The 15,793-nt window shown below is 46.9% G+C and overlaps 1 protein-coding gene across 1 annotated transcript in view; it reads left to right on the forward strand.

The window, feature by feature from the left end:
- The window catches only part of FBXW10B (F-box and WD repeat domain containing 10B), a gene marked incomplete at both ends in the record, with an annotated part of 29,254 nt that extends 13,815 nt beyond the window's left edge, over positions 1–15,439 (forward strand). The window contains 7 exons of the mRNA XM_079724566.1: positions 2,710–2,831; positions 6,501–6,649; positions 7,622–7,764; positions 9,309–9,467; positions 11,133–11,398; positions 12,115–12,264; positions 14,616–15,439. Of these exons, the coding sequence (XP_079580692.1) occupies positions 2,710–2,831; positions 6,501–6,649; positions 7,622–7,764; positions 9,309–9,467; positions 11,133–11,398; positions 12,115–12,264; positions 14,616–15,439 (1,813 nt within the window). The remainder of the gene's footprint in view (positions 1–2,709; positions 2,832–6,500; positions 6,650–7,621; positions 7,765–9,308; positions 9,468–11,132; positions 11,399–12,114; positions 12,265–14,615) is intronic.
- Between the last annotated feature and the right edge of the window lie 354 nt (positions 15,440–15,793).

Here is a 15,793-nt window from a genome sequence, read left to right on the forward strand (position 1 = left end):
GTTGTTGTTGTTTTTGATGTGGACCATTTTTAAAGTCTTTATTGAATTTGTTACAATATTGCTTCTGTTTTTTATGTTTTGGTTTTTTGGCTGCTAGACATGTGGGATCTTAGCTCCCTAACCAGGGATCAAACACGTACCCCCTGCACTGGAAGGTGAAGTCTTAACCTTTGGACCACCAGGGAGTCCTGGGACTACCCTGTTTTAAAATTTTTTGATTTGTTTTGTATTTAGCTATGCAGTTGGAAAGTTTTAACATGTGATGGTGGGGCAAGTTTTACACTTCACTTTCCTTTTTTTATATAACTTAGCTATGGTATATATTTTTTGAGGTTTTAGGGTAAGTTTACCGACTTGAAAAATCTAACTAGACTTACAATTGGAGTTGCATTGAATTTATAAACAATTTGGGCAACACATTCATTTCTTTGTTCTTTCTTAGAACTTAATACTTTTTCTTTATAAAAGTCTTGTGTAGTCTTATTTAATACTTGTAAACTTTATAATTTTATTGCTATTTTGAGTGGTATCTTATTTCCATTTATATTTTAAAGTTGGTTATTGCTGGTACTGAGAAATGGTATTGATTTTTATAGGTGGATCTTGTATCCAGCAACCTTGCTAACCTCTCTTGCTAACCTCAAAGTATGTATGTTGGTTTGGTTTTTCCATGTAGATGATCTTATCAACTGGAAATAATGGCAATATATTATCTTCTTTTCTGATACTTATGCTTTTTTCTTTTTCTTTCATTCTAACTTTGCCTTGGCCTTATAGTTAAGCAGTAGCTGTGAAAGGCATCTTTATCTTTTTCCCCTTTTTGAAGGGAGTACATCTGTTTTTTCTCCATTAAGCATAATGCCTGCCATTATGACTTTCTTATATAAGTTTGCTAAGTCAAGGAAGTCCCTTCCATTCCTATTTTTCTAAAAGTGTTTCTCAAATATCAATACCTTTTCTGCATGAATTACGAAAACAACCTGGACGTGTGGTTGGCCATGTTGCTAGAGACAGAAGTTCAAAACATGCTTTTTGGGACTTCCCTGGTGGCACAGTGGTTAAGAATCCGCCTGCCAATGCAGGGGACATAGGTTCGAGCCCTGGTCCAGGAAGATGGCAAATTCCGCGGAGCAATTAAGCCTGTGTGCCACTACTGAGCCTGCGTTCTACAGCCCGCGAGCCACAGCTACTGAGCCCATGCGCCACAACTACTGAAGCCCGCACGCCTAGAGCCTGTGCTCTGCAACAAGAGAAGCCACTGCAATGAGAAGCCTGCGCACCACAACGAAGAGTAGCCCCCGCTCGCCACAACTAGAGAAAGCCTACGTGCAGCAATGAAGACCCAACGCAGCCAAAAATAAATTTAAAAAAAACATGCTTTTTTTTCAGACCAGTGGGACATTGTTGAATCCACTATGGGTGCGGAGCAGGCTCTCATGAGCAGGTAAAGCCATAGAACCTTTAGGAGTATTAGAAGGAAAAGCCTAACAAATCTAAAGAAAAACAGAACCAAAAAACCCATTTACTAATCATTTATTATGTGCTAAGTCTCATAATAACTATGAGGTAAGTACCATTATTATCCCCAATTTACAGATGACGAAACCGAGGTACAGAATGATTCAGTAACTTACTCGAGATCACACAGCTAGTAAGTGATGGACCTGGGATTGGACCTCAGGCAGCCTGGCTCCAGAGCCCACCATCTTGACATTATATCGATACTTTGTCCTGTCACAAAGGCATTTGGCTGAAGTGGAAGTCAGTATTAATGATAGTTGAGAGACCTCAGGCAGGTTTGCGTATTAAAAAACAGTGTGACTCTGGGAATTACCTGGCGGTTCAGGGATTAGGACTCTGTGCTTTCACTGCTGAGGGTGCGGGTTCAGTCCCTGGTCAGGGAACTAAGATCCCACGAGCTGCGTGGCCAAAAAACAGACAAAAACATACAAACAAAAAAACAGTGTGACTCATACACATTCCCATGTTATCTCTTAGATATGCTTTAGAAATGCACATAAAATATTCTTGTGGCTCAGGTCAATTGTTGTGTTCTTGTTTGAAGGTCAGATCTACCACTGAATCAGTGCCATGGATTCTGAGCCTGGTGACCATTCTAGGGGCCCTTCCACCTAATACCAGCTAACAGTTATCAATTATTTTCTACACACTGCTCATTGTTCTAGTGTTACATGCATTATTGCAGAGTTTCTCAACCTCAGAACCATTGACGTTTGGGGCTGGAAAATTCGCCCTGTGGGGGGTCATCCTGTGAATTGTAGGATGTTTAGCAGCATCCTTGGACCTTGCATGCTAGATACCAATAGCACCTCCCTACCAACTTGTGACAACCAAAAATGCCTGCAGACATTGTCACGGGATGGAAATCACCCCTGGGGGTAGAAATCACCCCTGGTTGACAGTCACTACATTAGTGTATTTAATTCTTCACAGAAACCCTGTGAGCTAACTGCTATTATTATCATCTCCATTTTATCAATGGGGAAATGAAGCTTACTCAGAAATTAAGTAACCTTCCCAAAGTTACAGCTAATAGGTGCTGCACCTGGGATTCAGATCCAGGCCTTGGACTCATAAAACTCTGCTGCCTTCCAACTGCCTATTGAACTCTATACCGTCTGATCCCTTGGGCCCTCAGAAAATCTCAAAAACTTATTATTATTAATTTTTTTGGCCTGATTCCTGCAGATACTGGGATCTGAACAGTGGGGCTTGCGTACGCATCTTCAGTGGCCACCAGGGGACTATCACTTGCATGGATGTGTGTAAGAACAAGCTCGCATCTGGAGCAAAAGATTGCCAGGTAAAAGGTGAGAAAGAAACACCTCCAACTCTCTAAGAAGTTTCCCCAAATCCATGGGTTGCCAAAGGACTTGTTTTGCTCATTTCTATGGGCGGTCATTTATCCTTTCAACCGTCCATGTATCCATTGACCCATTCACTCAACAACTATTGATTGAATGCCAGGTGCTGTGCTAGGCGGTAAGGAAAAAAGCGCTTGTGATATGGCCCTTCCGATGTGGCTTTTTATTTCCCCAAGAGTCTCATGGTCTTCTAATGGAGACACACGTAGAAATATATAATGGGGATTATAGTAAATATGTGAATGATAACAGTTGCTATTCATTGAGTACTAACCTTGAGACAGGCACTGTGATAGGTGCTTTGCATACATTATCTTATTTAACTCTCACAAGAATCCTATGGGGTGACTGTAATTTTAAATTACAATCAATTTTAAAAAGAAGAGAAAAAAAAGAGGGAGAGAGAAAAAAAAGAACCCTATGGGATGGATGCAGATAAGGAATCCACAACTCAGAAAAACAACTTGCCCCAAATCAAAGCTGCTAAGTAGTCGGGTGGGGATTTGAACCCAGGGCTGTCTGGCTCTAAAACGTGTGCTCCAGTGAGCTTGTGGAGTACTAAGGGGCCGTAGAAATAAGAGTAAAAGGGAAAGCACTGCAGGCAGGGTGCTCTTTGAGTGTGATCTTGAGGAGGAGTAGTTCTACACGCAGAGGGAGAGTGTAGAGCATTCCAAGCAGAAGGAACACCTCAGGCAAATCACAGAATATTGAAAACAAGAATTTGGGGAATTTCCCTTTGCTCTGTACAGCTGGGCTGCAGCGTGTGGTGTTGGAGATCAGGCGGATACGTTTGTCTGGGGCCAGATTGTCAAGGGCCTTCTGCGTCGTGGTTGGAAATTGAACTTTATTCTATAAGACGTGGGGGGCGGTAGATGAGTTTTAAGCTGAGGATTGGTATGATGAAATGTGTATTCGAGAAAGATTGCTCTGGTGATATCGTGGAAGAAGGATTTGGAGAGGTGGTGACTCTGGGGGACAGGGGGCAAGTTAAGGTACTTACTCAGTCTTGAGAACCTGTGATGTCTTCAGAATATCCGAGAACAGGCAAGTGTGAAGACATCAGATGGATGCGAGTTTACACGAGATGGTACAAAGAGAAGGGAGACTTCTAGAAGGAGAACTGGCGAGACTTCAACACTAGCTGGAGATGAAAAGTGAGAGAGAAAGGCAAAGGGTGGGGCCAGACTTTATAACGCAGGCCTCTGGGTGTCTGGAAGTACGGCTGATGGAAGCGGGGCTTCAGAGGAAGAGTCGGGTGGGGGAGGGAAGGAGGAGGGGGTGAAGGCTTCCATTTTGGACACGTTGAGTGTGGCAGGCAGGAGAAAGGCCAACCAGAGATGGTCACGTTCTAATCCCGGACACCAGCGGCTGTGTCTTCTTGTGCCTCACATGGCAAAAGGGACTTTGCAGATGCACTGAAGTTAAGGACCTTAAAATGGTGAGATGCTCCCGGGCTGTTGGTGTGGGCCCATGGGTAATCACGTGGATCCATAAAAACAGACATTTTCTTACCTGTGATCAAAGGGAGTCATGACTATGAAGAGTGGTCAGAGAGATACCGTGTTGCTGGCTTTGAAGATGGAGGAAGGGGGTCCTGAGCCAAGGAATGTGGGTGACCCTAGAAGGTGGAAAAGGCAAGGAAATGGATTCCTTCCCGCCCACCCCCCAGAGCCTCCATAAACGAACACAGCCCTGCTGACACCTTGATTTTAGCCTTGTGAAGTTGTGCAGAATGTCTGTAAGATAATCCGTTTGTTGTTTTCAGACATGAAGCTGGTGGTAATCTGTTACAGCAGCAAATAGGAAGCTAACACATTGAGCGTGGGATTACCACGGACATCCGGGGGAGGGCAGCAGGAGGTGGATGCAGCCCCAGATGGGTCAGCTTGGTGGTTACCAAGTACAGTGAAAGGTGGAAGCCCCAGGTGTGGGTGAGGTTTCCTTTGCAGAGCAGGAGGAAAGAGTGAAAGAGAAGAGAAGCCAGGGCCTCAGGAACCCACAGCATGTTAGGAGTGGGCAGAGGAAAATGCCGGGAAAGGGACAGTGGGCTGGCGGGACACACACGGATGCTCAGAGCTGACTGGGAAGCCTTACTCCCTACCTCTTTGCCCTCCCCAACTGACTGAGCGTCTCATTGCCGTGATTGCTTTGAGGGGTGGAGCAGAAAGGATGAAGGATGAGGCTCTGAAGATGGAAGGGTGGACCTGACCTCCCACTCAGCTGAGAGAGTCCTGTGGGCCACCAGCAGGGCTATAGGGCAAAGGGAGTTAGGCCCTCACCTCTGGTGCAAAATTTAAGGGGACAGAAAAAAACCCTCAGTGATCAAGATGCTTATTTTAATGCAGTATTTTAAAAGTCAAAATTAACGTGCAAAATACACAATGAAAAAAGCATCCGAAGATCTCTCACTCCACCCTAATCCTGGCCCCAGCTACCAGCCAGCCTGCTTGGGCTCTTCCCACCTTCCTGGGTTACCAAAATAGAACAAAAAGGAGACAATTAGAGACCTGAAGGGTACCCCCCACACTTTAAAAATTCTTTAAGTCAGGACACCTTACCAATAACTCCTTTAATTCATCTTTCAATTTTCCCACTCCTAATTGGATAAAAGGGCCAATATATATTTAAAAACAAGTGTAGAAAAGTGTACTCACATAGTTCTGGTTAATGGTTAGGAGCGTGGCCTGTGGACCCAGACTCCCTGGGTTTGAATTGCAGCTCAATCTGCTCACCACCTGTGTGATCTCGAGCAGGTTACAGAACCTCTCTGGGCCTCAGTTTCCCCATCTGTACGGTGAGGAATAGTAATAGCTCTGCCTTGTGAAGATGAGTTAATGCCTGTCAGGCAGTTTGAGTGGCGCCTGGCTCACAGCTGGCGCAGCGTGGATGCCATCTATGGTTACTCTCCGGTCCTGGGTTACGTGTTCTGTTACCCGAGGAGGAAGGTTCTTCAGGGGCTTTAATGCCCTCACCCCTGAATTCGTGGTGCCTGCTTTCAGCTTCTTCCCTTAAGCTCGGCTCTCCCACCCACCCAGGGACACATACCCACCCAACACTTACAGTTTGGGGTACAGTGGCTCTGACGCTGTCTGTGTAGCAGCAGCATTAGACCTGCCCTGAGCCGTGACAGTCTCGCAAAAGTAAAATCAATCCAAAAGCCAGATTCAGAAATATTTTAAAATGTAAATGAGGAGAGACAGCTTTCTTTCCTTTGGGGGATAGAAGGTGTGGGTCAGGAGGACAGCATCCGGGAGGAATGAGGACATGAACATCTGCCGTGATTTTCCTGAAATCCACTCCATAGGAGGCATTTTTCAGGCTTATTAGAGTTGAGGAGACTTATTAGAGATGAGCTGTCTGACTCTTGGATCCCGAGGCTAAGTTCCAGGGTCAGAGCCAAGGTCCACGCACTGCTGGCTCTCCTGAGGGCTGTGTTCGGGGAGCGCTGGGTTGCAGGTACGTGGACTGTGGGTGAGCCTCTGGAGCTGCCGGGCCAGGTGAAGGCTTCCGGGGTCTGACACGATGGGCTCGGCTGGTCGTAGCTTCTGCGATGGGGTGTGGAGCCCCACTGCCACCCTCTCCGTGCACCTACCCCTCTCTCCCCCTCCCTTTCAGAGTGGGATATCGAGACAGGAAAGTGCCTGAAGACCTTTAAACACAAAGACCCCATCCTGGCCACCAGGATCAATGACACATACATCGTGAGCAGCTGTGAGAAAGGGCTGGTCAAAGTGTGGCACATCATCACAGCCCAGCTGGTAAAGGTGAGGGTTGGGGACTGGGGGTGAGGGGCTGGAGGACACTGGCAGTCCCCCTCCAGGTAGCTCCCCAGACTGCCCTAGAGCAATTGAGTGACAGTCACCTAAAGAGGGTGGTCCTGAAAAGGGGGAGGGGAAGGCCCCCCAAGAAGGGGCCATTCTGAGCCAGTAGAAGGTCAAGGCCCGTGTGAACCACGTTGTCACGGGTGGGTGGTGGTGGTGGAGGCTGCATTCTGACTCTGCATGATACATGGGTTCGGGGTCTTTTAACAGCAGCACGAGTAAAGTGCCTTCTCCTCTTCTGGAACATTCCAGCCTGATTCTGGTGTGGGGTATAGGAATGAACAAAGCCACAACTGTTTTCCTCCTTCCTCTCATGAGAAGAGAACATTGGCTGTCTAGAAAGTGATTGTTCACACACAAAAAGCGTTCTCGCTGAATTGGAAGCCCCCTGGCCCTAGTGGGTGGTGGGGAGATGTCATTTGTGCCGGGACACAGGATCACAGTGAGAAGCACTGGCCTGGCTGGCAGGCTCTTGCCACCAGTGATGTCGTCAGCATGGTCTGCCCAGCAGTTGCAGGCACAGGGAAGCCCAGCTGCCTCTGGGTCCTGGCAAGGAGCTGGGGACGGAACACCTGAGCCTTGCCCTTCTGGCAGCAGAGGAAGGTAAATCGTGGCCCTCTCTGGCACTCTAGGAAGGTGGGGCCGGCCCTGCCACAGACCCGCCGGGAGCAAGGCCTCTCCCTGCTCACCTTCCTCCTTAACTCGGGAGAGAGCTCCGGAGACCGGGGGGCATGGAGTCCACCGGCCTCATTAGAGCAAAGGTGCGGTCAGCTCAGATAAATGCTAAGTGGTGGTGGCCACAGATTGGTGGAGTGTGGCTTTGGGATTCCTCTCAAGAAGCCTCCAGCTCTGGCCTTTGAGGAGTCACAGTCTGAGTTGAAGACGGGCTGAAAGCAGAGGCATCTTTTCTTGCAGACGCTCAACGGCCATGAGGGAGCTGTGAAGTGTCTGTGCTTCGACCAGTGGCATCTCCTGTCGGGAAGCGCTGACGGCCTGGTGATGGCCTGGAGCATGGTGGGAAAGTACGAGCGGTGCCTCATGGCCTTCAAGCATCCAAAGTAGGTGCCAAGGAAGCCGTGACCCAGCTCCTGCCCCCCTCCGTTTCCTGCCAGAGCCCAGACTTCGCTCTTCGGCAGATCGGTCCCCTCTGCTGACCTTCTGTTGACTCTGCTCCTCGTCCGTCTCTGGTCCCTCTTCTTCTGCGTGTCGTCCACTACGACCACCCCCTCTCCTGTCCTCCCTTATTTCTCTTAAGAAATACTACTAAATGTGGATTTTGAGAGGTTATTGAAACTTTACACTTACGGCACATGGGATAAATTTGTATCTGTTACCTACCAAACTTAGGAATATTGGCAGAACTGTCCCCCAAACAATGCCAGCTCCAGTAAGCTTAAAATCTTGGAATTGCGTGTTCACAAAAGCTTAAAATTATCCAAGTGCCAAAGGTTTAAAAATAACCAAGGGCTTAAAGAAGGAGCTCCCTTAAAGCCTGCGGGCTTGATCCTATTCCAGGACAGCAAATGGATTTCATTGTACACTTCCAATCCCAGTTTAGTGGTGGTGGCTGCTTGGAGCCAATTAAGCAGTACTCTGAGGGCTTCTCTGGTGGCGCAGTGGTTGAGAGTCCGCCTGCCGATGCAGGGGACATGGGTTCGTGCCCCAGTCTGGGAAGATCCCACATGCCACGGAGCGGCTGGGCCCGTGAGCCATGGTCGCTGAGCCTGCACGTCCGGAGCCTGTGCTCCGCAGCGGGAGAGGCCACAACAGTGAGAGGCCTGCGTACCGCAAAAAAAAAAAAAAAAGAAGTACTCTGAGGTCACATCTAAGCTTATTTGAAAGGATATTGTGGTCAGTTAATGGTTCTGCCACAGTCATGGGTTTTACAGGCTGCTCTATGCCACTCCTGTACTGCACGAATAATGCTTCTTCCCCTGAGTGCATTATAAGAAATACCAGGAAACTAAGTGCTGTCCCAATCGATTGAAAGAGTAAATGGGCCTTCCAGGAGGATCTATCACGGGATAGTTATTTAGTGAAATATGGCCCTATATTTCCTTGTACCCTCACAGGAACCTCTTGAACAGGCAGACTGGCTTTGTGGGTGGTGGAGGGGGATATAGGCGTTTATGTGTATGTTCTCTCTCTCAGGTCTGGGGTGCTTCTTATAAAGATGATCATTTTCCCTTGTTTTTTCTTTCTTTCTTTATATAACAATGCTACTCTTAGAAAGATTCAAAATGTTAAATACTTCTCAGCATGAGAAGTATTAGCTAGGAATCAAATTGTAAGAGAGAAGCATGGTCATCTCTGTATCAGACCAAAAAAAAAAAAGAATCTGTGACTTAAGCTTTTTTGTTTTGCCACCTTGTGGCACTGTGACCAAATTGCAGGAAAAATAACACAGAATGGGGGGGGGGAGATTCCATCTGTGTCTTGAGGGTTAATGGTTTACATCCAGAATCATAAAATGATGGCAAACATCGTTTCAAGGACAGTCACGACCCCTGCCTCCCAACAGTACCTGAAATGCCCCAACTCCAGACACACCCACACAGTTTGCCAGAAGGTGGGTACTGCCCATTGCTCTGTTCCCTTCCAGGGAGGTTCTCCACGTGGCCCTTCTCTTCCTCCGGGTCATCAGTGCCTGTGCAGATGGCAAGATCCGCATTTACAATTTCCTAAATGGGAACTGTCTGAAGGTGATGAAAGCCAATAGCAGAGGTTATCCTGTGCTGTCCTTCTTTATTCAAGGCAACAGGTGGGTGGTAGGTGTGGAGGTCAGAGCCCTGAGCATTTCTGTTTGGATGATGTTTTTTCCTCCTATGGGACACTGGCCCTGGATTTGCTGGCAGCAGGAGAGAGTGGGCCGTGCTCCCCTCCAGTCTTGGCTGCAGTAATAGGCTCATGGGGGACTCACGGGACTTCACACAGAACTTAGCAGTCAGGGACCACACTACTCTTCATTCGTTCTGGGTGTCTGATCCAATCACGCAATGGGCTTGATACAGCTCTGCCGTGGGGACCGAGGTTCTGCCAGCCTGCAGCCCCTGATCCCACGTCCAGCCTGAGAGCTCCCCAGCTCTCTGTGTCTCGCTTCTGATGCAGAGAGACTTGCAGGAGGGTGGGAGTGGCACTGGCAGGCGGCCCAGTGTCCAGTGGGGCAGAACTGAGCAGATGAGTTTACAGAAAGCAGAACCATGATGACACTAATTGTATATAATACTGTGTTGTTAGAGGCTAGGTTCAGGGCGATATTATGTGAAAATACCCAGCCAGACTTAACTTTTAAATTCTACCACAGCCTCACTCAAGACGTCACTTAATCACTTCGAACCACATTGCCTTCCTCCTAATGATTAGTCCTCCTTGCTTAAAGCAGGGGGGTGCTAGTATACTAAGACTCAATAAATTAATCGTTTTCAGCTATGAAGTCAGAAGGCTATAAAAAAAAAGGTCACCTTTGACCTTTTCTTAATCATGACATCCGAAGAGAGATGTCAGCTTGAGCAAAAATAGGTCTGAAAGAGATTCCTAGTTGGAATGATTCCCCAAGTTCCATTCCAGTGCTTCCAACCGTAATGAGTCACTTTTATGGAGAGTTTACGCTGACAGTGACAGTCTTAAAATTGCAGCCTTTTGGCGCAGAAAGGAGCCCACACATAGCATTTCCATTTCTTGTTTATGGTTATGGGAGACCTAGGAGCAGAGGTGGGGGAGGGAAAGCAATGCCCTGTGAACGCTGTGAACCCTAGGAGCAGCGGGTGGGTAGGAGGCGATGTTGGGGACCCCAGGTTTAGAACTCTTTTTTTCTCTAGTGGCATGAGAGTGGGGATTAGGGAAGACAGAAATCCTCCTGCTTTACAAAGTACAAATGTTCTGTCTGAACATAGAGCGTGCACAGACACCCAGAGCGATGGCGTGAAGCGGGTGGGGCTGGAGGGTCAGCGAGGGCTTGAAGGCCTCCCCCATTAGAGTTTTCCTCATCCCATCACGGCAGTAGAGCCATGGCATTTGGATGCTGTGCTTAAGAAAAAAGGAGTGAACTTGAAGACAACTGTGTGCAGAGTAGCTAAGCCTTCTGACTCGGGCACCCCAGGTTCTTGGCACTCACTCCAGGATCGGAAATTCATTTAAAAATATTGTAATCCCAGAAGCGAAGTAATCAGGACATGTGTGCCTTGCTCACATCTAATTTCTAAAGAAAACAGCTACAGAGCTGACGACCCCTGCTGCACGGCCTGCCACCTTTCTCCGCCGTGGACCCTGAAACAACCTACACCACCCTGTCTGTGCGGTCATTTCCCGGGCACTGATACCTTGGCCTCAGGATCAGATGGGACAGTAGTCCAAATGCATATTTGGAAGCCGGGCAGTGGCAGCCTCCACACTCCTTTTGTGGGCAACCCTGTTGCTTTGGTTCCAGGATGGTGATCAACACGGAGGGCGACATCCTCATGTTCCAGTTTGAGAATATCAAGTGGCAGTATTCCCTGGAACGGGCCAAAGAAAAGAAGAAGGACAAAGAGGATGACAGGGGAGAAAATGGCCTCACGGAAGTCCTCTCCAAGTCGAGCACTCAGATTTACAGCCCTCAGGAATCCATATCTAGCAAACAGACGGCCCAGGAGTCCTTGTTCAGCAAATCTCACAGGTCCCCAGTTCTCCTGAGGGCAGCCAGGTTACCTACAGGTAAGAACTGAATCCCAGGCCACCCCAGTGGTACCCAGTGGAGCAGGTGAGGGGCTTCCAGGACCAGTTTCTCGGTGGAATATTTTGGTCAATGGTTTCTTGATGATATAAATCCCAACCTTTATGTCACTCTCTTTGATGTGACAATTTGTTAGCCAGCTCAAGGGAATCTCCTGATTTTCAAGGCCTACGTTTTCAAACTTATTAGAATCTTTCTGCAGTAGATGACACTAGCCCTTCATACTTGCCATTAAAACAAAAACACAACCAGCATCCTCCCCGTTGCCCCTGATCCAAGCATATAGTACATGATTATTTCCTTAGGACACAGACAAGATCTATTGTCCTGCAGAAAAATGTCCTCTGCGGAATGTATTCTCTGTAGACCTCTGACTGATAACACACGTACCTGGAAAATACTAGATCAGTAGATCACCTCCAATCGTATTACACCACAGACGGTCAGTTAGGACAGAGGACCGAGAATTTCAGATAATGCTTAAAACTTGATAATCAGTAGGAAATGGGGGTAGGAGGGGGGTTCTAGATGGACCTTCGGCTCCAGGTGATTGCCTAGTTTCATGGGACAACAGGAAGCAACAAACAGTAAAGTGATAATTTGGGTGAAAATCAGCTGAATTATCAGCTACGCCCCCAGTATTCATACCTAATTGAATCATATAATTACTACAGTTTCCTCCTCAATCTTAATTTAGGAGTGTTAACGGAGGCACCTCTAAGTCAAGGAAAGCCAAAGTCACCCCGAAGAGTTGGCAGGAAGAGACCGAGTTCTAGGGAAGCAAATGGCACGGGCACCGAGCAAGAGAGTTTGGAAGCAAAACCCCTTGCCGGAGATAACAAGAACGGTGATCCTTTATTCTGAATTCATGTGGCAAGATTCAATCTCTCTCTCTCTCTCTCTCTCTCTTTCTTTGTTCAGTCTAATTTTTCAGCAGGTTGATCAATCAGTTTGCTTGGATTCTGAATGGATAAAATGCCCAGCTTCTCCTAAGAGTGGTGGGTTTTCCCTAATCGTCCCCTTTCTGACTTGAGGCCACACAGAGCGAGCGCCTTTCTCAGAGCTGAGCTTCTGGTTTGGGGCTCACAGCCTCCTCACTTCCTGGACTGTTGTGTCATCAGTCTGAGTAATGGGCACAGCGGAAGGGAGAAGAGGCAGTGGGGCTGATTGCAGAGGCATTTTAGGGGGGTTCACGGGGATTGGGGGGGTGCTCTACATGTGAGATAAGGGGGTCAGGGAGATAGGCGGGGAGGGACTTTGGAGAAGAGTTACCATGAATTGGGTGTCCCTTTGTTGTTTTTGAGAGACTCTGGTAAAGATTTGAAATGCCTTTCAAATATTTTTGGCTAATATAATAGTGTTTCTTTGAATCAAACTCCATGCAGAGACTACCTTCAAGGTGAGGGTAAAACAATTGAGTTTTGTGAGGTCTGTAATAACAGTGGGCATCCTTGCATATACCCGTGTCTGTGTACCTGTATAGGTATGCCTGCGGGGTAAAGTCCTAGGCGTGGCATCGCTTAGCCACAAGGATGATTGCATTTTAAAAGCGAGAAGGAGATTGCCATAGTTGTCTTTAAAAACTGCTGTGTCACTTTTCACTCCCACCAGCAATGCGTGAGAGCTCCCACTGCTCCCAAGCCAACACTGGGTGTTCACCATCATTTTGCTCATATGATAAGTAAAAATGATATTTGCATTTCTTTTTTTTTTTTTTTTTTTTTTGTGGTATGTGGGCCTCTCACTGTTGTGGCCTTTCCCGTTGCGGAGCACAGGCTCCGGACGCGCAGGCTCAGCGGCCATAGCTCACGGGCCCAGCCGCTCCGCGGCACGTGGGATCCTCCCAGACCGGGGCACGAACCCGCGTCCCCTGCATCGGCAGGCGGACTCTCAACCTCTGCGCCACCAGGGAAGCCCATATTTGCATTTCTTTAAGGTTGATCACTCACAAACTAAATGTCCCTCAGTGGGCAGTAACTAAGTAGGTGATGACAAAGCCATACTAGGACAAAGGCGTATTATACAATAGCTAAAAATGGATGAGGAGCTCCATTTTTGACTTGGAAAGAGATCCATAATATATTATTATATGAAAAAAAAACAAGTTACTGACCAATGAGCCCATCACAATTCCTTTTAATAGAAGGAGAAAAACTGTGTTTTTTCTTTCTCACACACACAGACACACACCCACAGACATACACACACACACACACACAGTGGTGTATTCTGGAATTGGACAAAGCACGGGGAAGACTTTGACATCTTAATTTCATTTAGATAAGACCTACTTGGTCAAGGAAAATTATACACTGTTATAAAATTGTAAAATCAGTACCCTGTTGCATATTCTTTGCTAGTTTTATTGGTGCAGTTTGAGGTACAGATTTTACTTGCTAGGTCAGACTAGACAAATGCCTTCTCCTTTTCATGGTTCAGTTATTCCTTTTGTAAAAGGAGGATAATGTTTTCCGTGTGTCTGTGAGGTATTGCAGGGATTCAAAAGCCCAAATGAGAGACATAGTAAATTTGCTCACCTATGAAGACATCGTTGCTAACTCAAGGGCCTTAGGCATCTTGGAGGCCTTGACCCTAAAGTAGCATGCCAGAATGAATCTCTTGTCCTTGTCAGTGACTTTTGGACCTACAAAATGTTCAAAACATTTTGGGAACTCCTGTTCAGGAACTGCCTTTTGGCCACTTGATAGTTTCAATTTTGCAGGGGTGACGTGTTTTTTGAAGGCAGTTTTGATTTTGAGAAACATCCAAAGATCATTTGGAGTCAAATTTGATTAATGAAGTGGAAATCAAGCTTTGCAATACAGGTTTTATTTAAAAATATAGGTATGTTACTGAAAATTTGTAAGGCCTATGAATGGGGTGTGAAGGTCATTCCCACAGGGAAGTTTCACGAATGTGTGGAGCATAGGCATTACATATGTTCCTTCCAAAATATGAATATCTAGAGGTTAATACACACTTGTACACAAGTACTAGCATATTTGTTAAAAACTTGTGTTAAATATTTTGTAATTTCTCGTCTCATAGAGGATTTTTGCTCACATGATGGCAGCATGTCCATTGGGTAACAAAGACCATAGTCTGAATAGCAGTTGGAATGGATTTAACTTTCATATGTAAGTACTTAATGGTTTTCATGGAACACTGGTTTGTTTTTCTTTTCTTTTTTTTAAAAAGCGGATGATGTGGAGAAAATACCAAAACAAGGACAACTGGGAACTTTGGGAGACTTGATCAGTTGCTCAAAGAAGAAGTCCTGGTGCATCCCTATGTCACCTGACCAGTTCCTCCTGACTGTGAATGCCCTGCAGAAAGCCCATAATTCTGGGGAGTTTGCCTATCCCCGGAGGCCCCAAACCCAGGTCATCGATTCCTGGGGACCTTCCATTTCATACCCAAGGAAGGTCCTGAGTTTGAAGGGACGATTGGTCCAACATGCAGTCGATCAGTTGAGATTGAGCAACCCTCCCATAGATGTGAAACAAACCAGTATTCCCCTTGAAATCCAGAAGCTTCGGCCTAACCTGAAGAACTCCGTGCACAGCCCCAGAGTCCAGTCTACCATCCCCCAGCCGGTGCTTATCTGCCCCAGGTTCTCTGGCAGCATAAAGGGTGAAGACCCGCCAACCAGTTCAACTGATGGGGCAGTGCGCAGCTTCAGCCCCCTAACCAGCACACAGGTCATCAAACCAAACCACGTGCTGGCTCCGCCGATGGGCACGACAGCCCAGGCTGCCAAGAAAGATTGGTCCCGCTTCTACACGGCCCTCGACCCCTTCAGAGTGAACACGGAGTTCATGCTGCTGACTGTGAAGGAGGAGAAAGAGTACGAGGAGGCCAAGATGAAGGAGTTTCAGGCCATAAAGCCGGCTGGAGGGGTTGATCCAGAAAAAGCCAGCAGAGCTGCCTGGGTCAGGAAGAGCAAAGGCCTGCCCATTCATAATTTCATGAAGCAAGGAAAAACAGCAGCCCCTGAACTTGGGCAAAACGTATTTATCTGAACCAGCCTTGGGAAATTACAGCGTCTTATAATAAACAAAAAACCAAGTGGATGTTGGTGTTTGGCCTCTTTTTGTTTGTTTGTTTTCAACTGTTCCCTGGCAATTAACATGGGAACTCTTTGATTATTTTCCTATAAGCCAAAGAACTGATACTTATCAAAGTAAGAAAACAGAGAGAGGCTGCGGGTGATTGGCATCTGTAGTCCCACTGAAAACCATTCAGTGAGAGGCATGGAAGCCCTGTTTCATTGATGGGAGATGTTGGAAGTTTAATACTACTCATGGCTACCAATTTAGGGCTATCGTTTCTTCTAGCAAATGAACTGATGGGATTATATCAGAATAATGCACTGG

The sequence above is a fragment of the Hyperoodon ampullatus genome (genome assembly GCF_949752795.1).
Source record: "Hyperoodon ampullatus genome assembly, chromosome: 19".
Taxonomy (NCBI): Eukaryota; Metazoa; Chordata; class Mammalia; order Artiodactyla; family Ziphiidae; genus Hyperoodon; species Hyperoodon ampullatus.